Raw genomic sequence first — 26576 nt, forward strand, 5'->3', positions numbered from 1 at the left:
TACAGTATGCTTGCATGCAGCCTGTTGCTTTGCTGCCACACAGCGTTTACCTTTCGGTTTGCATTTTCTTGAGCGCTGGAGCCAAAGCGTCATCAACCTGCGACTATGCACTCAAAGGAACAAGCGCCACACTTCTAGCGTTTTCAGCGTTGCGACATTACATCCAGAGTAGAAGGAAATTAGTGGTATGTATATCCCTGTAGGTATGAGAAGGCTTCAGTGACAGTGAAGTGTTTAATTATGGTTGTTTAAAATTGTCACCAAACATGAAAATTTGTTTGGTTTTTTTTCCAACCCGGGAGGCACAGTGGTTTGTCAAGAGTTGCTTAGCTAATGTTAGCGAGCTCGTTTTTTTTTTTTCAAACGTATTTATTTTCACACACAGAAAGGTGTCATAATAGTGGCTTATAGGTTCAGCCGTATTTTAAATATCAATCGAAGTTAAATGACCATCTATCCTTTTATTAACTAGCCTGGTAGAGTGATTTAGTTAGCAGTGGCAAGTGATGTAGCTAGCATTTCCTTTAGCTGTCATGCTAAGTTTTGGTTATCCAGATGTGTGACTTCGTTATATCCTCAATAATAATAATAACAACGATAACTTGAGTGCAGTTATATATCGCTTGTAAGAAAAACTAATTTATTGTACTTGAATGGATGTCGTAATGTGTGCTATCCGGTGTTTCACACATGCAGTATACACTTGTTTTCATCACCTGCTCAGTGGTTCATGGTATTGTTTGATGCACTGACAACTTTTGGCAGTTAGCGTGTTGTTTCATATAAAATCACTGTCTTTCTTTGTTCTCTCAGGGGTGGCTGACGTTAGTGCACTATGAGTTTGTTTGGAACAAGCTCGGGGTTTGGGACTGGAGGGACCGGGGTGTTTGGAAGCACGACTACAGACAGCCACAATCCCATGAAGGTAAAGCGGCCTACAAGAGCACAACATACACTATTTGTCCAAAAGTATTGGACCACACCTCTTAATCTTTGAATTTAGGTGTTTAGTGCCATTCCATAGATATAAAATCTAACAGCTAGCCATTACAAACATTTTTGAAAGACTGAGTTGTTGTAAATAACTCACTGAATTCAAGTACTGACTTGCAAGGAGTTCATTGATATTGTTGCAAAGTGGAAGCAGTTAGAAACTCAGCCAGGCCAGGTAACGTTTCCGAGTGCTGAGGTACATAGGCGATCGTGGCTCAAAGAGTTGGCAGTTCGTCCTGTAACCGGAAGGTTGCCGGTTCGAGCCCCGGTTCGGACAGTCTCGGTCGTTGTGTCCTTGGGCAAGACACTTCACTTACCGCCTACTGGTGATGGCCAGAGTGGCCGATGGCGCGATATGGCAGCCTCGCCCCCTGTCAGGGCAGGGCAGCTGTGACTACAACTGTAGCTTGCCTCCACCAGTGTGTGAATGTGAGAGTGAGTGAATAGTGGAATTGTACGGCGCTTTGAGGGCCCCGAAAAGCGCTATATAAATGCAATCCATTATTATTATTATTATTATTATTATTATTATTACAGTGGGTAAAAGTAGCCAATGATTTGCTGACGCACATACTGCAGATGTCTTCTGACATTAACATCAACACAAAAACTGTGCATCAAGAGCTTCACAGTATGGTTTCCATAGCTGTCAAGCTAACATCTTTTGGATTAACAACCCAGTCCCTCTCACCCAACATCAATGTTTAAACTCACAAATGTTCTTCTGGATGAATGGGCAAAAGCTGCAGTTGCACTCCAAATTTTGTTGAAAGCCTTCACAGAAAAATAGAATATGTTACAGCTGCCTAGGGGGTAGGGCTGCACGATTTTGCATAAAATGAGAATCACGATTTTTTTGGCTTAGAATTGAGATCACGATTCTCTCACGATTTTCTTTTCCAATATAAATATTTATTGCACTTATTAACTGCACATCAACTTCGTAACAGTTGAAACTGAACATAAAAACAATAAATAAACATAAAAACAACAAATGTCTCACGTTTTGTGGTTGCCGCAAAATGTTGTACTGCTTGAAATTCCGTCTCCACCGTTGCTCGACACTGCGTGTATAGAGCAGGTAGTGCAACAATAGAAAAATAGTTGCAGGACGGCACTGTGTAGCGTTTGTCTAGGGTGTTGATCATTTTCCTAAATCCCTCGTTTTGCACAGTGTTGATGGGAGCCATATCTTTGGTCAGGTGATAAGTGATAGCCTCCGTAATTTCTTTGTGCCTGCGGGAGTTCGACGTGTATAGGGAAGCGCTGTATAAGGTTCCCGTTATTGATGTTTTGGTGGTTGACCGGAACGGATTTTCTCCTGTCACTTTCTCGTCATCCCTGACGTGCTCTCCGTTGTTTTTTTCCCTGCTAATTTTAGCATCACACGGCACAGCTTCTGTATCACGTGGGATAAGGCTCCGCCCTTGTCATTTGTTGAGCAGGAAGAGCTTGTTTTCATGCAGATTACGTCCCGGATCAAAATGCGGTACAATCGTCTTCGTCTTTTTTTTTTTTTTTTTTTTTTTTTTTTTTTTTTAAATCGTTGTCATTTGGAAATGAGATCGCACATAAGTATGAATCGAGATCGCGATTTTCTAACGATTAATCGTGCAGCCCTACTAGGGGGAACCTACTCCATGTTAATGAATGGGATCTAATCAAAGCTGCTGTAGCTAAAATGTATAGGTGGCCCAATAGTATTGTCAATATGTTGTATGACATAAACTTTGTTAAATGTTAAAAGGAGTCGTTTAAAACTCTATCCTCATTTTGTCACTGGTCCTCCCAGGGCTCTAGACTAACTTTTTGCCATGGTTGCACTGGTGCGCCTAAAAATAAAATTTAGGCGCACCAGCACAAAATTTAGGCGTACCCAAATTTTTTAACTGCATTACTTAACACCGCAGTTTTACATGTTCACGTTTTTTTGATTTGTAAATGATTAACTAACAACCTTTCAAAATGATTAACTTGACACCCCCTTTGCGGCCCAAATTAACAGCAGCTCCATCAGCCCCCATAGCAATGATTTTATCCAACCAGTTACTGCACTGGTCCCTGTTGCGAGATCGATCAACTTTAGACCAGACAACAAACGACGGAGACTCCGGAAAAGTGCAATCAAACGATGAGTTTTATTATCACAGGAGAACAACCAACCATCAGCATACAGAATGTGTTGCTCTGACAAAAATACAATGGGTTCTGGTTTTATAGGATAAAATATCACACCTACGTCAATACAGTTCAAAAATACATGGTGACAGACGGACAAAAGTTCAACTCGTACAGGCAAGGGTTCATCACATATACTTTTAATAACTATAAACTGACATAACTTCTCCTTTCTTCATTACTTGCCTTTTAAGGTAATAACTTCAGGTCTTAGCTTTTCTGAGAGCTAATAATTGGACCCTCGTCATTAATCACTAAGTAAAGTACTTTAGCAGCCAGTCTCAAACTGAAGTAGAAGACGCTTAGGCCTTCACTCAAACCTGCTACTAGATTAATATGTGTATCGTAAGCATGCATGCAATTAACCTGCTATGTTCTCATCTCCCCTCAGCATGTATCATCTGGACACTCTCACCAGTGAAGCTTAAAACCTTCTAGAATGGAACATCAACTCTAACCAAGCACATTTATGCATTGTGTATAAAATGAACTCAACCTATAAAAATAGAAAGGTCAATGTGATGACAGACATATTCAATGCAATATAAACCCTGTAGGAAATATTACTGATAAATGATACTGTGAAACATGTTATTAATACATTCTTCATAAGGCAAATTATATGGTAGCAATAAAAGAATCTCTGAATCCCAACATCCCCAAGAGCAGCAAATGCTTTCTTTGAGGCAGCATAAATTCCTAAACAAATTTAAAAAAAATACCATTTACTTATCAGATCAAGAGTTTACAATGCAGTCTTTTTCAGTTTGAGTTTCTATATTCATGTATTATTGCTATGTTTAATTTTCAATGATAAGAATATGCTAGATATGGTTAATTCAGTAACACGACGTAATATTATTAATCATATACATAGGCTACGTGACATGACATGGCTTACCTTGGGCATGGGCATGCTGGACCTCAATGTGTCCAATCAGTATATTCGCTGGTCTTCCTTTTTGCAAGATACGAGCGTACACAATGACGCATTCTTTTGTGGCGATGTCTGTGTCTCCATCGATCAGGAATGCCATGTATGCACTGTTCGCAGTTTCCACTGACGTCTTTTTTTTTCAGTGTGTCAGCGATTACGCCTATAAACTGGGCGCACGCAACATCATTGCTGTATGTGGGGTTTATGTCCAAGCCATTTTTCTTGTGAAGAGTTATTTCTGACTTGAACTTAGTAAACGGAACTTCTTCTTTTGCAATATTGTAGGCGATGTTAAACTTAATGATCATCTCGGCCTCCTCCGATGACCTGTTTACTCCTGCCTGCCGCTGAAAGGCAGTGGGGAGCGGGGACATTTTGGCAGAGCATTTATCGCGGCATATAATGTGTCTTCTCGATGCTGTATGCTTTTTCAGCGTTTCAATTCGAAACGTATTAGCACCAGTGACAAATGCAGTGTTGCCGGCCATGGTCTTTCCACACTCGCGACAATAAATGCAGTGCATTATATTGTCAGCTTGGCTGTATCTTAGCCAGGGAAACTGGTCAAGCCACTCGATTCGAAATTTATACATTTTCTCACTTTTACTTTCAGTGGACTCCGGCTGGGAGTCGAACGTATGTGGCTCATTTTCTGATGCCGTCTCCGGACCAGTGTTTGACCAAAAACGGAGAGGTTGATGGCTCCGTGTCAGAGCGCTGGCTCAGAATTTTGGACTGATCAGGCCTTAACTTAACGAAAAAGTTATCAATTGTTCTTTTCATATTTTCTCAATACCAACTTCATACACTTCTGACCTGGGCTACTCACCCTTCTCTATCTGCCCGCACTTTCAAACGTAAACACAAGTAGGTCTGCAGGAATATCTGGACCACGGCCAATCACAGAGGTCCCTGCCTCTGAGTATCTCTGATTGGTTTAGAACACGACATGGGCATAATGTGTGTCTGTTGTTGAACACACGGAGACTTTCAGGGTTGCTGAAACTTTTTTTCCGAGAAAATACTTGGTTGCACCAGTGCGACCAAGTATTTTTTTTACTTGGTCGCACCGGTGCAACCAAGTATTTTTTATTAGTCGCACCATGGAGAAATTTGGTCGCATTTGCGACCAAATTGGTCGCACTCTAGAGCCCTGCCTCCTCATACTTCTTGTTTTTTTTTGTCTTGCCTTATAGGATGTGGAAGTGACTTCACCTCCAGATGACAGCATCAGCTGCCTGGCTTTCAGCCCACCCACCATGCCTGGAAACTTTCTCATTGGAGGATCCTGGGCTAATGATGTGAGTAATTTATTCACTCGTATTTATTGCCTATGGTGGAGTGAGTAAATGAAAGATTATTACTATAGATTTATTAATACTAATCGCTAAATCATGTTGCTTAGTCCTTATATAATGTGTAATTAGCCTATTTTAAAAAGAGTGACGCATAATGTATGAGCAGGATGTGAAATTCAACATTGTTCAATAAAGGCACTATGCCTAATATACACACTTCAATATTTGTTTATACTGGCCTGAAAAAGCCTAAATAATGGGTATAATGATGGTAGTTACCAACTGTCTCTGTTAAGCCCAGCGTTGTGCTTATTTTAAAACTCCTGCAGTTATTTCTAATGTGATGGCCAAACATCAGAGCTCTGAAAATCTAAACTGGGTAGATTTAGACGCGAAAGGTTTCTGTCCTGTAACCTAATAAGAGAGATGTTATTTTTTTTATTGATTAAACCTGTATCTTTTGAGTGTGTTCTGTTTCCTTGTAGCTGCAGTTCCAGCAGTGTAAGAGTAAAGCAGCAGATTAGAATAGACTATGTGCACGTTAGCATATGCTACTTCCGGTGCGGAAACTCCTGTGGGGAGCTTTGTTTCCGGTGTCCTATTCGCGCCTTGTTTACGGTCCAAAACAAGTTAAGCAAATGAATGAATCAAGCGGCGATTTACATTTATAAAGATGTCTTGGGCATTTACCCAATATATCTGTAAATGATATTCATCGACTTGTCGATATTTTTCCCCCGCGCCTCAGAGCAAAAGAGAAAAGGGATTAAAATTTTATATTTCTCAGTATCTGTAAACAGCTGTCCCTCGTTTATCGCGCGTGTTATGTTCTAAAAATAACCAGCGATAGGTGAAATCAAGTAGCCACTTTTATTTTTTGACGGTGCAAAACGTTTCGTGGACATCGTGGACATACAGTACTGCACTTCAGAGTCACACTGCTAGCGATCGATGCAGCGATTCTGTACTGTACAGTAGAGACGTCACGGAGGAGATCGTCTGTAGCGATCAGGACGCAGGACACAATGTGATGTTAAAAAAAAAAAAAAAAAAGCATGCAAACTTGCACTAAAAAAAATCCACGACACAGCGAGGTGAAAGGTGAACCGCGTTATAGCGAGGGACCACTGTAATTTTGAAGGTAAGTCACAACATACCCTTCATAAATACTTATGTATAGAAACCGTTACCAGCAATCATTCATTTTTTTTCACGGTTTGTTAACATGCTGTGTAGGTGTGTACTTGACTAGCTGATATCGACATAACGCAGGAAACATCTGGTTTGACTATTGTTCACCTGTAGTTTGAATGCTGAACATTTGCCTGTTTAAATCACAAGACCAGTCACTATACAGAGATGTGCTTCTGAATGTGCACGATGTGTCTTCTGCTGCAGTAATGCAGTTCTGCTTGTGTTGAGTGATGTAAACAACTGCTTGATCTAAACGTTTTAAACGTCAAAATTGATCATTAAATTTTTTATGACACAACAGTGGTGAGTGTTCCCACCTTCTGCTCTTTGTAACTTAACGCGATCTTTCCGTTTTCGAGTTTTGGACATGATTTTGGAGTATATCTTCGCAGTAGCGATTGACTGCAAAGTAAAGCTACCGGAAATGTACAACCCCACATCCGGTCTCAAACCAGGAAGTTAGCATTTTCTCGTGCACAGGGTCTATTGTCACTTTGTCTTTCACATTCCAGCAGCAATGTGATGCACAGTTTGCACTGCTGTAACTTTACAGCAGGGCTTCATTGTTTAATAGCTCGCACGTATAAAATGTATTCAACCAGCAGAGTGTCTATATAACAATTAAAAATGGCTGTAAATAAAAGCATTGGTGAGAACAAAGTACTTCAAGCAGATTTGAAACAAGAATGCTGAACACAACCTGTTCCCAACAAGGTTTGTGCTCATCGTAAGGTATCACAGTGATTTAACCATGTAAAAAGAGAGCCACTTTTAATGACACAAAGTCTGACTTTAAGCTTGACGTAGCACACTTACCCATTAATGCTGCTTCATAGTATATCCCATTTGCTCTCTTCTGCTCTTTCTTTTTCCTCTTTGAGACTTTTATATACATCGTGCATATTTAACTTTTTGAAAATCTTAACAGTGGTTTATCGTCTGACTCTTAGGTCCGATGTTGGGAGGTGCAGGACAATGGACAGACTGTTCCCAAGGCCCAACAGATGCACACAGGTCCAGTGCTGGATGCCTGCTGGAGTGATGTAGGTTTAATGTTTAAAATGTAATCTTTGCAGTAGATGCTGTCTGGTTGTAGAGTAATTTATGATCTGCTTTTCTTTTTTTCTGTCCAGGATGGAAGCAAAGTCTTCACAGCTTCCTGTGACAAGACAGCCAAGATGTGGGATCTCAACAGCAACCAAGCCATCCAGATCGCACAGGTTGGAACAGAAGCCCAGAACAACTGTGTGGACATGAATGAAGCAGAATCATGTTACAGTTCTCATCATTTCTCTCCATAGCACGATGGCCCAATTAAAGCAATCCACTGGATCAAGGCCCCAAACTACAGCTGTATCATGACTGGCAGTTGGGATAAAACACTGAAGGTAAAAGCAGCATCTTTTAATGCTTGTCAACTTGTGCATTCAGTTATTGCTTTCATGGAATATCTGTAGGGACAAGGCATTAAAACACGACCAAGAGTTTTTACTAATGGATTCATTAGTTTGAGTGCAAAAAAATTAACAATAGTTTGAAAAGATATGGGACATGTTTTTTGCAATGGCTTATTTTTCATTGTAATTAATGGGAAGTGAATAGTAGAAAGTCGTATGACTGATAGTTAGCCACCTAGCCTTCGCACATTGGTTTGTGAATTTCTGTTTTAAAGCTTAAATTTTTAGCATTTAGGTGGCATCCATCACAGTAATACACAAACATGCCAAGTAGTTATATAAAAATAAAATAATAGAATTCCCCTAATCAAAATACAAGTGTCTACAATTGCGTCATAAGCCATCATTTAAATAAGATAAGATTCCACAAACCGAGTGTGGTCATCCAGTTCAGTCATTTAACATTACTGAGATAAAGCCTAGAAGACCACTTGGTTACATCTGTCTGTATCAGAATCCACCTTTCATTAAAACCGGCCACTTTGAGCTAATGCAAATTTTATGTGATATTGGGTGTAAACAGAGTTTAAATGTTTCTGTTTTTATCCTGGCTGGCTCAATTTAGCTTTTGGGGGTCACCCTGAAGTGACCCTTTAACCAACCACATGTCTCATTAAGCATATACACATTTGTGGAGTGAGTCCAAATAATTGAATTTGCTGAAATTTATTCAAAGACACAGATGTTGAATGCTGTTTGAGAAAATGATTAATTATAAACAACACTTAGAAAAATGAGAGCTTTTTCTATTTGTCTCTTTAGTTCTGGGATACTCGATCTCCCAATCCTATGATGTCACTGCAAATGCCTGAGAGATGCTACTGTGCAGATGTTGTAAGTAAGAGTATGACAAATTCTGATGCTCACAGAATAGACTGATTATTGATTGACTTTCTTTTATGTTTAATGTGCCCTGTGTAGGTGTACCCCATGGCAGTGGTTGCCACAGCTGAGAGAGGCCTGATAGTGTACCAACTAGAGAACCAGCCCTCTGAGTTTCGCCGAATAGAATCTCCTCTCAAACATCAGGTGATTTTTGTCTTTTCCAAATATGTGTATACCTTATGCCTCTCACTTTTGTAATTTTGTACACTGCTAAGATTCATTTTTAATCGGTGCTACATGCATGTCAAGATATTGGCATTACTACTCTTTAACCAACGTGACATCCTTGCAGCACCGCTGTGTGGCCATATTCAAGGACAAGCAGAACAAGCCTACGGGTTTTGCACTGGGAAGCATTGAGGGCCGAGTGGCAATCCACTATATCAATCCTCCAAACCCGTGAGTGACTAATACAATCCACTGCTCGAATTCAAGTGTGCACCTTTTTTCTTTCTTTCTTTTCTTTATAAAATTATTGTTCTGGTTCTATAATTGAAACTGAAATATGAATCACTGTTCATTTGTTTCAGAGCCAAAGATAACTTCACCTTCAAGTGCCACAGGTCCAATGGAACCAACACAACCACTCCACAGGACATCTATGCAGTAAGTTGGTCTTAATTCTGGGCCAGTGCTGGCATTGTAGATAAATATATTTTGTGAGTTTGAGTCTGTTTGCTCTTAAAGGAGATATAATTTGATGAGACTATCCTAGTTTGTGGACTTAGTAAAGCGCTTCAGTGTTAAATGAAGCTCTGATTTATTGTAAACATTATTCTTGTTAGATTAAATGTGAGATGTGAGATTAAAATTTGGAATTTGTTTGCATTTCACAGAGTTAAACTTTGTAATTACAACATGCTAGTAAATAGGTGAATTTATTCAATTTATTATAAGTTCAACAGCAGGAGTGAGATCAATACAAAATTTAAAAGATACACTACAACCTGTCTTCATATAGTACAACTAAAATCCTTGCACAGTCCTCCCTTTCCTAATGATCTTAATAAGTAAGGTTTAAAAATGATGATGAAAGAACTGCAGTGTAATTTAAAATATTACATTTCATTATCTGCAATCGTTAGTGTTTTATTTAATGCTTTCTTTAGTCTTAATGTGGCTATGACTGATATCTCCATGCTTTGAGCTTTTAAATACAGTCATTATTATATAATTGCCTAATTATCTGTTGAATAATGGCACAATTTTCTCTTGTTTTTTTGTTTTGTATTTTTGGGGGGGTCTGTAATATCTGTTAAATGAATCTCTTTCATTGTTATTTGTGTATAATTGTTCTTCCTATTTTATGTTTTCTCCCACCAGGTGAATGCCATCGCCTTCCATCCTGTCCATGGCACTCTGGCTACCGTGGGCTCAGACGGACGCTTCAGCTTCTGGGACAAAGATGCCCGCACAAAGTTGAAGACCTCAGAGCAGCTCGACCAGCCCATCACAGCTTGCTGCTTCAACCATAATGGCAACATCTTTGCGTATGCTTCCAGTTACGACTGGTCAAAGGTAGGCGCTAATAAATCATTACAGTTGTTGGATCAGTACTCTAGTTAGCAAAGCTTGCCTTTTCACTCTGACTTCTACTCGTCATCATTCAGGGCCATGAGTACTACAACCCCCAGAAAAAGAACTACATCTTCCTGAGGAACGCCGCTGAGGAGCTGAAGCCTCGGAACAAGAAATGGTGAGAGAAGGGCAGTTAATGTCTATAAACCTGGAGACCGTGGTCACTGGACACGGCTGCCCTGTTTCCTCAGACTCTCACAGGGGCCTTTCAAGGGCATGCATGGATGTGTGAAGTAAGGATACTGATATGATTCAGATCTCAGCATCGTCATGTACTGCTTTAAGTAGCTTGTACAGACCATAAGTTTTGCTGAAGGTTTGCGTGGTTTCTGCTGTGATAATGTATTGAAGCAGCTTTTGCACCTGTACAATCAAAAAAGCACAGGATGAGGCCTGCTGGCTACTTTAGAGCACTGAGTTTGAAAGTCTTTAGACTTTGCAGTGTAATTCTCAGCACAAAAAAAATGTATTTAAAGACAGATTTCATTAATTTATTAAATTATTGAGAGATTTATTAAATTATGGGCAGTGAAAAATGTATTTTTATAAATGGATTCATCAAAAGTTTACATTAACTATGAATTGTAAATGTTGATTTATGCCTGTAGTGATGCATTTCTCTGCTGTATGGTGATGTATTTCTTGACTGTTATGTGCAAAAAGGAGCAAATTTTCAGAAATAAACAAAAAAAGACGAAAAGAAACCTCAGAATGTTCCCTGTCACTGACTGCTCCCTCCTGTCTCCAGATTCATCGTGCCAAGTCACATCTTTTGTGGGGAAATTCAGACGACCTGCTGCTTTAGTGTGTATACGCTCGAGAAAGACTCCTTCCTTACGACAAACACCTGGACCAATGCCGTTGGGCTGTGTACTGTGCATGGACCAATCAGAAGGGCCTACCCATCCTGGCATTGATGACAGCTGCATGACAGTTGGTCTTAGAGGGAGAGGGCTTTATTTGGCATTCATCTGGATGTTATGGTTAATTTTTTTTTTTAATATGTCCAGCTTTTCTTTTTATTTTTTACAGCTCTTCATTTTCTTGCGATCTGCTGTTACCCATGGTTTAGCTTCATTAATGAAACTCGGAAACTGTATAAATAAATATGTGTAAACACTTAGATTTGAACATGTTTATTCCAGCCTGAGGGAGAGCCCAGCTATTTTGCTGTCTCGATTGTTGAGAGTTTGGGGAACTGTACCCTGCATCTAAAAACATCACCTTCAAACATCACCACTGTCTCTAATACTTCAGCTGTTTATTTCTCTGTAGGTGTTGGGAATAATCATAAAGTTAAGATAAACTGAACATCTGGCTCACAGTGTCTCCTCCTCTCTGCCTGTGTTAATCCAAACTAACCAGCAGGTGGAGCATTTTGCCCTGTATGGTTTTAATTCCAGCTGTTACTTATAGAAAAGGCCAGGGAGCTTAAGCAGGACAAATGATATCAAAGTTAAACACTGGGGTTTTTGACTGAGGCACAAAGCTGGAAAAGGGAGGGATTTATCAAGAGGATATGAATGAGGTAGCAAGACGAGCTACAAAGGGCATGCGAGAAAAGTGAAGCAGTTCATAGGGGAGAAGGTGTGAATTAAATACCTTTTTTATTGAGGTCATTAGAGTATCATCTCACTGTCAGCCTGACCCTTGGTACTTAGCATTGGAACTCCAAGGCACTGAGGGCGGGAAGATGTGCTGCTGCAACAGTTCATCGGCTCACCTCGACTTTCATGACGTGATGCTTGTGACGCTTCTCTGGGTCCTGGTTCTTCAACAGTTCACCCGCTGCACCAAACTCTTTTGATTAGCTGAACAGAAAGTCCAAGTCAAATAAAGCGATTAACTGGAACTCCAAGGCAAAATGGCAATTTAAACTTATTGTATGAGGCCTGACCTGTTGCTTTCAGCACTTACAGCTGAAGGCATCACTGGGTCTGTTATTAGCAGTACATAGAGAATGCAACATCTGGCAAGACATTTTTACACTTGCCCCATTAATTTCTCAGTATACTATCAAAAAATATGGCTTAACCAGTCTGTTAACAGAATGCCCAACCATGTAAAGCTATTGGAGTCATGGCATCTGGCTCAAAAGAGTCAAAGACTATATATGGTAATATTATTAGGTGCTATTCCAGCCTTTTGAGATGTAAAAAAGTTTATAGTGATCATGAGACTGAAGCACTTTCTATGTGCTGTAGATGAGTGACTGTTTTATGTCGACTACATGATAAACATGGAAATCAGGAGCTTATCATGACCATGTAAGGCTCCAGAGTTTGTGTATGTGAGCTTAGCTGCTCTTTCAGCGGCCCCTTTTTTTCATGAGCATTGAGAGTTTAATCATTAGCAACTCTTTAACTTTTGCTATCTGCTCAGGCTATAGCTGCTACCTCACGATTCCAAAGTCAAACGAGAGTAAAATAAGCACTCTTTTAAGCTCTGGGTTAGGTGTTTTAGGAAAGAAGCTGAATCCTTTACTTCCTCGTTACAGAACCATGTGGCAGGACCGCGCTTTTTGCCGTAGTGTGCGGCTTTTTCTTTGTGTTTGTAAAAGACAAAAGCAGGTGCAGCACCGCGCCGGGAAAGGATGAAGGGGGAAACTAGCAGGAGTGAGCGCTGCCAAGGCCGACACCTAGGCTGTAAGCCGATTGGCTGGCAGCGGAAGGGGGCGTGGCCCGGGTAACTGCACTATAAATGGTCCCAGCACGGTTCCTCTTAGCAGCGAAGCAGCAGGCATCCTCGACGCGAGTTCACGTGGACTGAGTCGTGGATATCATCAGGTTGCTGCAACTTTGAAAAAACATAAAAAAGAGTTGGAGAAACTCGAGTGAAACATAGCGAGACTGGGCTTGGTTTCTCTGATGCTGGGACTCTGTTAGCTCTAAGTCTTCCGCGTGCCAAGTACCGGTCTCCGGCTGATCCAATGCTTCTTCATCAGTATATGAACGGAGCCCTGGACGTCATGCATCCCACAGCGCTTCAGAAAGACACTACTTTTACCAAGATCTTTGTCGGCGGGCTGCCGTACCACACAAACGATGCCTCACTTAGAAAATACTTTGAGGCCTTTGGGGACATTGATGAGGCTGTGGTGATAACAGACCGACAGACCGGCAAATCCCGAGGATACGGCTTCGTAAGTAGAAGCAAAACTTTCACTAACATCCGCTCGCTTTCACGACATTTAGCGCAATCAAACCGTATCATCTATCAGCTAAATTCTGTTTGTGTCTACATAACAGCGATCTTTTTGTTTGCTGCTGTGTCTCTCTCTCTTTGAGTTTTGTGACTCCGCATAATACAGCATGCAGTCATTCAAATAAATGTCAAATGCACCCCCACCACAACCCCTAACACACACACACGCGCGCGCGCGCGCACACACTGAGGCTTAACCGCACAATTGCACAGCAGCATCTCCGTTTTTGCCTGGCTGGCTGTTATTTTAGCTTAATGAAGATGAGGGCTCACACAAGTTGATGGATAACTAAGAAGATTATAATTCAACATATGTCTGATGTCACCCCCCACCCCCCAAACCCACCCAATCAAGTCTCCCCCACCTCATTCACTCCTAAACAGCCTCGGCTTATGGCTCTTGGAAGTGTGTGTGTGTGTGTGTGTGTGTGTGACAGCCTGCACTTCTTGCTGGCTTTATATGGTTATTTTGGAGCAGTGGGGAGGCTTACTTTGTACACCCTGCCCTCCATTGTCAAGGACCGGAGCACATGATTTACATCACATCTTGGCTGCTGAGAGAAATTCCAGCATCAGTAAATTTGGCTTTATCCCATTCCCCACATGTATGTTAAGTTTCCCTTTGATCGCATCATTCTGCAAGCTGAACTTGTTGACTTGTGCTTAAACCTGCTGTTTATGAGGTCATCGCATTGTGTTGATTGGAACTGTGTTTGGCCATAGTTGATTTACGCTGTGTTAGTGAGAAGTGTCAAAGAACCCCTGCAAAGCCCAGTGTAATACTACATTAAGAGGTGACTTGTCTTGTTCTCGCAAGACAAAGACCTGCACTCTTTCTGACACAAAGAACAGAAGCGCATAAGAAATGCAAATATTTACTAGAACTTGGAAAGCTGCATCAGCCCAAATAACGACCTCTCGGGCCAAAGAAGGAATGGAAAACGGTTATGTGTTCATGTTTACCTCTAACGGCACAATTGTAAGACAATTGCTCTCTTGTGTTTACACATCAGCCTTCTAACTGAGAAGAAAGCCCGTCCTGTGAGTCTAGCTGGTATCGAGCGGCTTCGCGAGGAGGCTGGTGTTTCAGGTTAGACAGGCTCAGGGTGATATGGGTGCTGCCGAGGATGATACACAGTGACACGATGAGCACTTTATGCTGAGTTACATTTTGTGTGTGTGTGTGTGTGTGTGTGTGTGTGTGTGTGTGTGTGTGTGTGTGTGTGTGTGTGTGTGGCATGAGGCAACCTGCTCACTCTATTTTTCTGAGGGTTTCAGTTGGAGCAGAGGTAGCTGGCAGCAGGGCAGGGGAGTTGCCCAAAGCTGAGTACACCTCTTTTCTTCTTTTTTTTTCCTAAACACACTTCAGAGGTGGATTAGTAGAACCCCCCCCCCCCCATAGCAAGGCTCTTCAGTGTAAACACGGCCTCGTTCCTTCCTGTGTGTTCACAACACAGGCCCTGAGTGGGCTTTGTTCCAGATCCTTCCACGATGAAGAGGCTTTTTTTTTTTTTTTTTTTTTTTTTAAATGGTCCACTTAAACAATGCAATCTGTGGCCTACATTCGCTGCTCGTTTCTCACACAGAGGTGACTCGGTGTTGGCAGAACATGGCAATCAAAACAGAAGGCCTCAACTAATGCCAGGAAGGGGGGATGGACTAATACCAATCTCCTTATTTTGGACCTAATTGGATAAGCTCCTTGTTGCTCTCCCCAGATCCATATTTCAGCAGCTCTGCCCATGGCCGTGTGGCAGCTGAGTGGCCGGCTACTGCTGTTGTGGGCAGTTTTCAAAGATTATCATTGTGCTTTGTTTGTAGTTTCCCCTTCTTGAGAGAAACGGGATCATAACAGAAGAAAGCCTGTAGGGGTGGGGGGGCTTTCGTGAAGACCAAAACCTGTTTTGTTTTTTAATTTTTAAAGCGCGTTTTGGTTTTGTTTTGATTTGTCAGACCAAAGCCATGAAGCTATTTGTAACATGACGCTTTTTTTCCCCTCCGACTGTGCCACCAGGTGACTATGACAGATCGAGGAGCAGCAGAGAGGGCCTGCAAGGATCCCAACCCCATCATTGATGGCAGGAAGGCCAACGTCAACCTGGCTTACCTGGGTGCCAAGCCGCGTAGTTTACAGACCGGTAAGATGAGGTTTATTTCAAGACTTGTTGCAAGAAAACAAAAGTTATCAGTATCCATAAAACTGAAAGCGGGTGTGAGGTTCAAACTCCCATCAGAACTACAGATTGCTTGACAGGAATGAGGTCACCATCATCAAAAGATTATTTAATACTTGTTTGAGTTCTTGGGAAGGCCTAGACGTCATCTTTACAAACTGATTAGCTAAAATGCACCCCACCCCCACGAGGGCTAAAAACTATAATTAACTGTGCAACATGTGTTCTTAGCTTGCCACTATTTACGGGCCGAACGACACCCAGTTTCCCAAGTGCATACATGTTGGTACTGTTGCTCGCCACACATTTGAAATTGTTGTTCTGTGGCAGGATCGAAACAGGCTCTGCCTCTGTCTCCCCATGCCCTCTGTGTATTGTTCTCTAGCCCTCCTCTGTAAATGCAGATGTGTGTCTGACAGCCAGCCTCCTCTCTTGCAGGCATATCCATCGGAGTGCAGCCCATCCACCCAGCGCTCATCCAGAGGCAGTATGGGTAAGTGAGAGGGAGTGGGCGCTCGCTTAGCTCTGTTCGCTCGCATCACGCTCTGCGCAACGCCGCTAGGCTACCATTTCTTTGACAAACAGGGCCTCTGGGAAGCACACGTCAGTTTCTGTGTCCACATGCAACTCCACAAGTAGCCTATTAGCATATTTGAGTTTTGTAGGGCCGGGAGATGATTCGCATATCTGTGGTAATAGAAGTGCATTCCAGAGGTGAATGTGTGACTCACTTATTAACTTCTGGCAGGAGCCTGTTGACTCGTGTACCTGCCTGACCGGGCTCTGTCACTGAGAAGACTTTCTCCAAGTGGCTTTGTTGTAGAAACAGCCTGGATAGCGTCTAGGAGCCACGGTCTGCTGGGCAGCTAATGAGCATTTCACTAGAGTAATGACACCCCCCCACCCCCCTACTCTAACCGACAGCTCTCAGATATCATCCTTAAAGCTACACCACTGCAAAACACTCAGCTGTCTGGAGGAAAATGCAAGAAACACAGGGACAGGTTTTGAAATAAATTGCTTATATATTAGAAAAAACAGTTCTTCCATGGTTTAGTCTTAAAAAGATGCTAAATTTTAAGCCCATCATTAACTAGCCTGATGCTTAGTTTTTTATTGTTAGGACTTTGTGGTGGTTTGAGAGTGATTTATCACAACTGTGTATGTGGTTTTGTTTTTGTTTGGGGGTTCTTTTTTTTTTGTTTGTTTTTTTGTTTGTTTGTTTTTTACTTTGGATGTGCGTATTTTACTGGGTTTTATATGACCATTAACTACATATTTATGCTTTTAGATTTTGCTTTGTGGCTTTGGTTGGAGTTTGCTTCAGTTGTGATTGAACTCTTCTATAAAAAGGAACAAGAGCAACCATGACTTAGTAAAAAGCAGTGTGGATTAATATAGAAAAGTAATTTGTAAGTTGCTGCCCTATAAGGTATATGTGAGCTTCATGGAAATCCCAGGACAGTCCACAGGGACGATGACAAAGTAGGAAATATATTAGTGGTTATTGAGAACAGTGAAGCCAAAAGACTTAGGACTCTTATGAGGACTACTTATGAGCCATACAGCGTTCTGAAAGATATCACAAATTCTAAATTATAGGATTCCCATGGGGGGGGGGGGTGTCCTTTCATGTTCCAAGACCTTAAGAAGGCACAGAAAAGTCCCATGTCCACAGTCCTACTGCACAAAGCATGGATGGTACCAGACCCTGAGAGTTTGCCATATGCAGTGCCGGTTTGAGGCATGCATCTGACAGGTGCTGGTTCATGTTACAGTCTTGACACCCCCCTTAATTTCCCATGAACGCCACCCCAGAGACGTGGAAAGGCACACAGAGCACCTGTCCTCCTGAGTTTCTTCTGTATGGCACCCAGGCTTCCCTAAGATGCAGAGTGTACAAATGGCTTTTCTTTCAGCCCCCCCCCTCACTTGACAACATATGGCACGAGGAGGACATGATCTGAAGTAGGATTTTTATACAGTACTCAGAGCGTCTCAGTGGCGGTGGTGTGCCGGTTACGGCTTGCTGCTCTGGATGTGTGTATAGCTGTGGTCAGCAGATGTGGGGGAGTGTGAAGGCCTGAGGGGGCCACTGAGGCCAGGGACATTGTTTTGATGGCGAGGAGATGAGTTGTCAATGTGCTTGCTTCTCGTGCATCACACAATTTATATGTATATTCTTTTGCTTTTTTTTTTTTTTTTTAAACTTTCATTTCTCCCCTTACAGTGTTGCAACTGCCGGGGTGTCAAAAGGAGATATTGAAAACTGACACCTCTGTGAGACTGTGAGACGGGGTAAAAAGCGAATGAGGGGGAAGGGTATGGGAAGCCTGGTGTTGTAGGCTTAATGCTTTAATGAGACTGTGCCTCCCTTGGAAACGCACCTCTACAGGTGTCAAACAAAACACGTTTTTTTCTTTCTTTTTTTTTTTTTTCTTTCTTCGTCTGTCTGACTTCAAAGAACAACAGGTTCCTTTTAACAAAGAGTGGAGGCCCTCTTCAAGGTGCTGTAAATGGGTTGTTAATTTCTCGCCCTATCCAGTCCTGTCTGTTTCCCCACTCTGTGTTATGGTGAGTCACGCACTGAAACTTCACTTGTGTTATCATGTAGAAATATTTAGCTGCTCAGTGTGTGACGCGAGTGCAGGATTTTTCCCATCACATCGTTATGCAGCCTTCATTAATGACAGAGTTCAGCTGCTTATATTAGTAATGTTTACGGGCATCAAATGGTTTCTTGTAAGCTCGTCTCTCTGGTGTCTCAGCCTGCCATTCTCAGAGTGTCACTATGTGAGGCGCACACAGACTGGCCGTCAGCTGGTTTTGTGCTGACGGCCAGTCTGATAATCTTCGGGCCGTCATCAACATTCCCCCCAACACTTGGCATCTGTGGCCTCGTCCCTAACTTGCCTCGGTACCATCTTTTTTTTTTTTGTTTATTTTTTTTCCCCACTCTCACTGTATGTCTATCCGTTCCTCTTCACAGACACAAAAGATCTAATTCAGGACTTCTTTGTCTCTCATTTTTGTATTTCTCTTCACCTACACAAGGTCACTTGCCTGAGGCCAAAATCTGCCTCAGAACATGCGAACTCATTATGCACGAGGCGAGTGAAAGGGCATACATATGCCCCGCAGCATTAATGTATGGCTATCTTTGAAAGCTGTGTGCAGAGTGAATGCCTCTCTGTAGATTGCGCTCATGGGTGGGGGTTGCCCTCATTTGCTTATGCCTACTTGTTAAAAGCCACTGTTTTGTTTTGTGCTCAGACCACTGGCACTAGAACTCATTTCCCCTTCACTTGCCAGATGACTCATTTGTTGTTTGAATACAATAAAAGTTTTATGGAGTTTGAATTTTCCATTTGAGATGATACCTGAAAAATGCTTCTCCCCCCCTTCTTTCTTCCCTGCATCTATTTAACCACACAATAGGACGTTAATGTTACTGCTGACAATAATCACTCTTATGCCATGGTTGCTTCCTGCTGCCAGCTGACCAGTGTGCCAGCAGAGGATGAGAGGATGCCCACAGTACTCGGACTAGTCCCGAGAAGGGATATGGCAGAAAATATCTACCCACCCGCCCCTCCTTCCTCCCTCAGCCAGCCTCTCTCCAAGGTGCCAGTGATGGCTTGAGAGTGAAGTGCCGTGTGCTGTGATGGACTGGAGTGCCTTTTTATCTTTACCCTTCTGTGTGATATGAAGTGAAGAGGTTATCCTGATTTGTACTGTGACTCTTTCCCTATTATGGCATGGTTTGGGGTTTGCAGTGGCAACGGGTGTGTGTGTTGGCGGGTGAATAAATGGGGAGGGCAGAGATATTAGACAGGTGTGTGTAAATGAGTGTATTGAGACTATGATGAAATCCCTATCCTGCATGCTTAAGTTTTTGTGTTTGTGTTTGTTTTTGGTTGCTTGATAGCTGTGTTTTAATACTAACCTTCATCTAATGCACTGAATCTGTGTGAGAGGGGAAAACGATAAGACTGAAACTTGAAAACAGTCCATGAGAGGAAGATTTTATTCAGCACTGAGATATAGTTGAAGAGTGTAAGTCAATGTGACATTTTGTTGTTGCTATCTTGCCTTTGTCTGCGGATCCCCCGCCCGCCCCACCCTGCCCACCGCACGACTGCAGGATCCGGGGTCAAGGCTCTCTCAATAGTCAGTTATATCACCATGTATATGAAAGAGGGGGGCTCTTTTGCTTGCTGCCATCACTAATCCCTTTATACAACAAACTCCAAAGATGTACTTCAAATCCTGAGTAAAAATAGACTAATCTAAAACCCTCTCCACTCCCATTTCTTTTGTGGATAAAGTGGCAAAGCAAAGACTGTACAGTCCCCAGACCCCACAGCTCTAATCAGCTACATCTGAGAGTCTGCCCATGTGGCCTGGCAGAGCCTCGCACCCAACCTTGATGAGCTCCCCTGCCACCATAATCCCCCTCCCCTCCCCAGCTAACATGTTCACCTGTTGTAGTGAGATTTTCAAACTAAGCCAGAACAAGAGCAACTGCAACTTCTGCCGTGTGTGTGTGTGTGTGTCTAGTAAGTGAAGTGCAGCAGCTGTTAAAACACTCTGCTGATGCCTGAGCTTGAAAACCTGCCAGTAACGGCTGACTCTATCATTCACCCCCTCCCTCCCCCGTCCTTCCAGGAGGGCCTATCCAACAGGTTCTGTAGCTTTTACTAACTGACACTGACGGAGGGTTGAGTCTGCCTCCCTCACCTCTTTCGTGTGATTATCCTTAATAACAGTGGATTTCTGTGGGAGTTCTCAAAGTTCTGGACACTAGAGTGTATATTTCTAACATGCTCGCCCTCTGGTCGCAGTGTAAACAATGGAGCCAGGCGTTGGATTTCTCTTGTAGTTGTTTTAGTCCTCTGGTCTAACCCCCCCCCCCCCTTGTGTCTGTGTGCAGGTTGGCCCAGCCTTACATCTACCCGCAAGCATATGTGCAGCCCAGCCTGGTGCTGCCCACTCAGGTTTCTACTTCTGTCAGCACCAGCCCGTACCTGGACTACAGCGCAGCCTACACCCAGTACGCCCAGGCTGCCTTTGAGCAGCAGTACCCGTACGCCGCCTCCCCGGCTGGCTTCTTGGGCTACAGCTACACCGCCAGCCCCACAGCCACTGTTGGGCCTTCCACCGCCACCACAGCCCCACCTACCGTACACCCCACTCTCCCTTCTGCCACTGGCACTGGTGCAGCATTCCTGCATTACGCCCCACAGCAGCACATCCAGCCAGACCGTATGCAATGAGCAGGTTGAGGAGCAGAGGAAGGGGTGCAGGAGGAAGAGGAGGAGGTGGAGTGGTTGCAAGCCTTTGGACAGAGGATATTGAAAAATGCCCTACGGGGTGATCCTGCTGTTGCCAGAAGTAGCTTTCAGGAAAAAAGGGTGGGACTATTGCACTATATGATCAGGATGAGCTTTTGGCTCATTGGTTAAAGGGTAAAAGTAGTGGGAGGACTAAGGTTCAGGTTGAGAAGCTGAGCAGTATATGTGGCTGCTTCCGAGAGCTTCCAGAAGCTGACACTTCTTCTTTTTTTTTTCTTTTTCTTTTTTTTTTTCTTTCTTTTTTAATTATTATTATTATTTTTATCCTTCTTTATTATTGTATTAATGTCCTTGTCCATGTTTTATTTCTATGCTATTATTATCAATGTTCGCATGTTTCTCTGCTCAATCAGTGGAAGTTGTATATGTCCATGGTACATGTTGATGTTTTGAGAGCTGTCGGGGACATGTTAAACCCCTGTTACCTCCAGATTCCCGTGGATCTGGGGTGGATATGAAGGGCAATGCTGCTTTAGGACACTGGGGGAACAGTCAGAGATGAGGGTGTACGGTGGTGATTGAGGAGCCTATCCCGGTGCTATACACGGTAAGGCAGAGCACTGCCCCATGAACAAACCTCCAGCGTTCAGCACCACACAGGAGGACAACAAGAGAGTTCACCTCAAGAGGTAACAGAAAGTTTCAGTATAAGACTGTCGGAGCTCCATTGTCCCAAGATGATGTCAGGACTACACACTTATTTTATTTGAAGAGGCCTTAATTTAAAAACAATAACAACTCCCTCTTTGAAACTTAAGTGCCCCTCCCACACCAGAGAACCAAGTGCAGAGAGTTCCTTGAAACTGACCTGACTGTTTCCAGCAGTCACATTTATCTGACTTGGGTCTTGATAATTTCAGATGGATGTAGATAATCACAAGCAGTATGTGGCCGTACGGGGACCAGGAGCTTTGTATATCGATGTTTAAAGGTAGCTGACACTGAGCTCAAACACCAGTGTTGTTTCTTCTTTTGTCACTGAGATTGTCAAACTGTTGCTCTCAAAAAGGACATTCATGTACAGCATTTTAATGTTGTCTGTCATTAAGTACATTTACAATATTTATATGTAGGTATTTATAAGAGGTACTAAGTTAAAATAGCTTTTTTTTTTTTTTTTTTTTTTCGTTATGACTACAGTTATGGCACTGATGTCATTTAACTTGCAGAGACACAGCTGCACCCCGTCAGTGGATTTGTCAGCTGGCTCATTGATGCCCATTCAGATTTTCTGGAAATGTTCTAGGTTTTTTTTTTGTTTTGTTTTTTTCTCCAATAAGAATGTCTTTTACAGTTCCTTCAAAGAAGCCATACCAAAAAATAAAATAATTTGTACTTAAATATGCCTCCTGTTGTATTCTGTCTTTATTATTAATGTGAAGTGTCAACGATGAAAACCAAAGAGCAAATTTATGTCATTGCATTTGTAACAAAATACACATCCTGCTGTGTGTGTGTGTGTGTGTGTGGGGGGGCAATGAGTGCTGTCAGGTCTTGCATATGAGTGTTGGGGGTGGGGGAGAGCAGGAGGCCCAGACTTTTATCAAGCAACAACAACACCTTCTCAGCAGAGCTGGGTGTTCCCTTGGACCGTGCACTTTGCTTTCGTTCCCTTGCTGAGGCTTTAGTATGAAACTTAAATAAAAGGTGTTTGTCAGAAAGAGCTCTGAGGCCCATTATGCTGAGCTGCAAGTAACTTTTTTTTTTTTTTTTTTTTTCCTGTCTCTGCTAAACAAGGCTGCCTAGCACTGTCTCCCAGCAGCATTTTTTTTTTTCCCCCTGTTTGTGCTTACATCAGCTTCTTTAGGGGATGTGTCACTTCTAAAACCCCCGCTAAGCCCAGGAAAACGAAAGGCAGGCAGGGTTGTAAGAAACAAAAACACATCATTTTGTTCTCAACCTCAATTTTATCCATGCAACAGTGATTTACAATATCATCCTGAGTTCAAGGGATGTTTTTATTTTTTTTTTAGGTGCTATTGTTTTTCATTGAAATCCATTCACACCTTATTCATGCTAGAGTTACACTTGGACAAGTTTACCTTAAAGTTGTTTTGTATGAGTTTTATTGCATGTAATTATTTGCATACTTCTCTCTCGTGGCTAGGCTTTCTTTTCAAAAGCTACACCAAGTTTCTTTTAAATAATGCAGTGTAGTGTCATTCTTCCACCTTCTATGAATACAAAACAACTGTAGCTGTATTAGGCTGACTGAGGCTGTAAAGAACTGCTAAAATGACTTAACGATGCTAACTCAGCACTGTTAAAATTTAACCCAAGCAAGAATCACAGAGCCACACAAAGTAGTGCAGTCTCTGTACCAAAACGGCCTTCAAGGCCACTCTAACCTAAAAGGGAATTAATCCCTACAGACATCTGTGTTAAAATACCCAACAGCATTAAAATCCATGTTTAACCTGTTATAAAAAAGTGTTGGTCTTTTCATAACACCTGTATAATGGCTCAATGAAGCGTGGCTGCTTTGATTGACAGGTGTGCTGATAATGCTGTAGCCGGTCACTGCTAGGCCTCAGCTTTGGTGGTGCAGCCTGTTCAAGAAGCTTCAGTTTTGATGAGTAGTAGGTGTAGTATTTTATTAGCATCGATTAGCAGGTATGGAGTGGGTTGCATGCATACAGTTCATAGATGCAGTTTGCTGAGCACTTACCCTAGCATGTCACCCTCGCATCTAAATATGGTAAATTATTATAAAGCCAAAACTTGAATGAGGAAGGTTTAAAATGCAGAAATCATGGGTAACATTTAAGTGGTTACATCTATCACTTTTTAAAATATGGTTAAAAAGCAGGATTTTTTCTATGATCCCATCTTACGAGCCAAGCTTGCTAGCATTAGCTGATAACTTAGCACTCCACTGTAGTGTCCAAACATATGGTCACATATGGCTCTAAAACACAACAAAAAAATCAAAGATGGTAATGGTCACAAAGCGGTGGTGGTGACATCATAATAACCATTTCCATCTTGCTATTCTACACTTTGTGTTTTAACCGTATTCATCACCTTATCTTTGCAAGTTAGCATAATAGCATTTCAGTTAGCACCAGAGGATGAGCATTTTGTTTTTCACAACACTGGAGCAAGAGTGCTGTCAGGGACTAGAGCATATTTCCCCCACACTGGCTCCCTGTTATATCCAGAATCAAATTTAAAATCCTTCTCATGCAAAGTCTTGAATAATCAGGACCTATTTTGCCTTAAATACCTCATATTAGCGCTTAGACTGCTGGGGGCTTCCTTATCACTCACCTCTTTTTACTTTCTATGTGTTTATACACCACTTTGCATTTAATCATTACTTATAATTATTTTCTGGCTATTTTCCACAGTATGTATTTTGTCCCGTCTTCCTTCCGTCATCCTCAACCGGCCACAGCAGATGTCCGCCCCTCCCTGAGCCTGGTTCTGCCGGAGGTTTCTTCCCGATAAAAGACAGTTTTTCCTTCCCACTCTCACCAAATGCTTGCTCATGTGGGGTCATCTGATTGTTGGGGTTTTTCTCCCTATTATCCTCGGGTCTTTACCTTATAATATAAAGCATCTTGAAGCAACTGTTAGTGTAATTTGGTGCTTTATGAAAGAATTAAATTGAATTGATGATGGCAAAATAAGTTTGTGTTCAGGAACTGTGTTAAGGATCAAAATGTACCGACAGAGTAAGAAGCCATGCAATGTGTTTAGGACACACTGCAGACGATTCCAACACACAGAACAAGTTGCAGTTTTTATAGCTGCAACATGTCAGAGATTTTTAAACACTTGTGTTGAGCAGAATTATTATATCTGCTGTTGCTGTGTTTACTGGTTGCGACTGTAGTGAGGCAGCTCTGGTCCCACTCGTTTCTCTTTACTTCACTTTGTCACTATTAATCTTTCACTATCTCACCCCAGTCCTTCTGTGTTTGTGAACTCTCTCACACATTTGTTTACTCAACTTTTCTGCTTGTCATTTGTACCCCCCCCCCCCCCCCCCCCTTTCCTAACACCTCCCCGTCTACCTCACTTCAGTGCTAGCAGTTCTGTTTCTCCTCACATGCCGTTTTCCCCTTTTTTTCTCACCCCTGTTTTCTCTCTCTGCCTTTCTCCTCGTCTGTTCTCATCCTTGCTTATCTTTTTCTCCTCGTCACATTCTTCTTTTGAATTACATGGCAGAAACAGAGCCTGGTGTCAGCTTGACGAACGAGGTCACGGAGGTCCAGCAGACCTCGTTATGCTGAGTCACCACGAGGCCTCTCTGTCTGTCTCTCGGCCTGTCTCTCTTTCACATGCACATACAAAATAAAAGGTTCAGTCAAATCTCGCTCTCCACTTGCTTCTCGCTCAGCTGTGCCACTCTGACGTCAAGTGATTCCTCAGAAGAGTCATGAAAACAGTCCTATCTTATCATACCCCAGCTCAACTTTAATCACAAACTGCTCGCATCACCATGACTCTCAAATTAGACGCCCATATGAAAAAAAGAACCTTTCTATAATTCAAGTCCTATGTGTGTATAGAATAAAATATCAATGGAAGGTGTAACAGCATGATTACTTGCACCTTATTAAAGAAAGGTAAGTGTTGTATTTTATTTAGAAACTATATGACAAGTGTGAGAATCAGGCAGCCCCGATTTGAAAGTTAATGTTTCATAGAGTCATAAATTACCCATTTTATGAGCGTGTTATTTAATATTTGGGATATAACCAATGAGTATCTGACTGTCTATAGAGCCTCCTGTGCCTGTGATGCTCGTCAGGGCACAGCCCCGATGGGCCCATCTGGGCCTGGGGAGTGTTGGTGCAGTGGCGTCTGATAGGCTTCAGTTACTATATTTACCCTGCCTCTCATAAGAAAATACCAGACCCGAGAAACCCATCACATGTTCTCTCCTGTGGCCTTTTCCCACATCAACAACACATTGAGATAACATGGACAGGTCTGGAGAGAGCCAGGTTTAAATTAGAAGCAGAGACAGTCAGTAGGTCAGTGAGGGGTGGGGGACGAGTGATCGGTATTAAAGCATTAAAAGGCCAATCAACAGGACAGATGACTTAAACTGGAGAAGTGGAAAAACATCTCTGGACACTAACTTGTTTAAACAGGGTGTACTGACATTGTTTGTGTTGCACCCAAAATGAGAGACAGTCTAACTGTAACCAAGGGGAACAGAAGCTCATGACAACAAAATCCGATTGAGTGGATGAAGAATCTCCAGTTGGGACACCCGTGCTGTGCTTTAGCCGTACTTGAAGGTGACATTGTCAGAGCACAGTGCATAAAGGATCGCTTATCTCAGTAATGTGCTGGAGGTTGTTTTGCTT

The 26576-nt window shown here is 42.3% G+C and overlaps 2 protein-coding genes across 3 annotated transcripts; both read left to right on the forward strand.

The window, feature by feature from the left end:
• Positions 1 to 53: 53 nt before the first annotated feature.
• rae1 (ribonucleic acid export 1) lies at positions 54 to 11842 on the forward strand. Of its 2 annotated transcripts, XM_040003067.1 has the most exons (13): positions 55 to 185; positions 814 to 925; positions 5305 to 5409; positions 7551 to 7643; positions 7734 to 7820; positions 7902 to 7988; positions 8820 to 8891; positions 8979 to 9086; positions 9235 to 9341; positions 9473 to 9548; positions 10266 to 10460; positions 10553 to 10638; positions 11269 to 11842. In XM_040003067.1, coding segments are annotated over exons 2-13 (1107 nt in total). In that variant the 5' UTR covers positions 55 to 185; positions 814 to 835; the 3' UTR covers positions 11270 to 11842. The 2 variants fall into 2 exon arrangements, with proteins under 2 accessions (XP_039859000.1, XP_039859001.1); XM_040003066.1 differs by lacking the exon at positions 11269 to 11842 and having other exon boundaries at positions 54 to 185; positions 10553 to 10642.
• A 1349-nt stretch (positions 11843 to 13191) lies between these two features.
• Positions 13192 to 22273, forward strand: LOC120715843 (RNA-binding protein 38-like). The gene is made up of 4 exons (XM_040003068.1): positions 13192 to 13662; positions 15739 to 15862; positions 16337 to 16391; positions 20832 to 22273. The coding sequence occupies exons 1-4, from the start codon at positions 13450 to 13452 to the stop codon at positions 21172 to 21174; spliced, it is 735 nt and encodes a 244-aa protein (XP_039859002.1). The 5' UTR covers positions 13192 to 13449; the 3' UTR covers positions 21175 to 22273.
• Positions 22274 to 26576: the final 4303 nt, after the last annotated feature.

The sequence above is a fragment of the Simochromis diagramma genome, unplaced genomic scaffold (assembly GCF_900408965.1).
Source record: "Simochromis diagramma unplaced genomic scaffold, fSimDia1.1 OVJJ01000646.1, whole genome shotgun sequence".
Lineage (NCBI taxonomy): Eukaryota > Metazoa > Chordata > Actinopteri > Cichliformes > Cichlidae > Simochromis > Simochromis diagramma.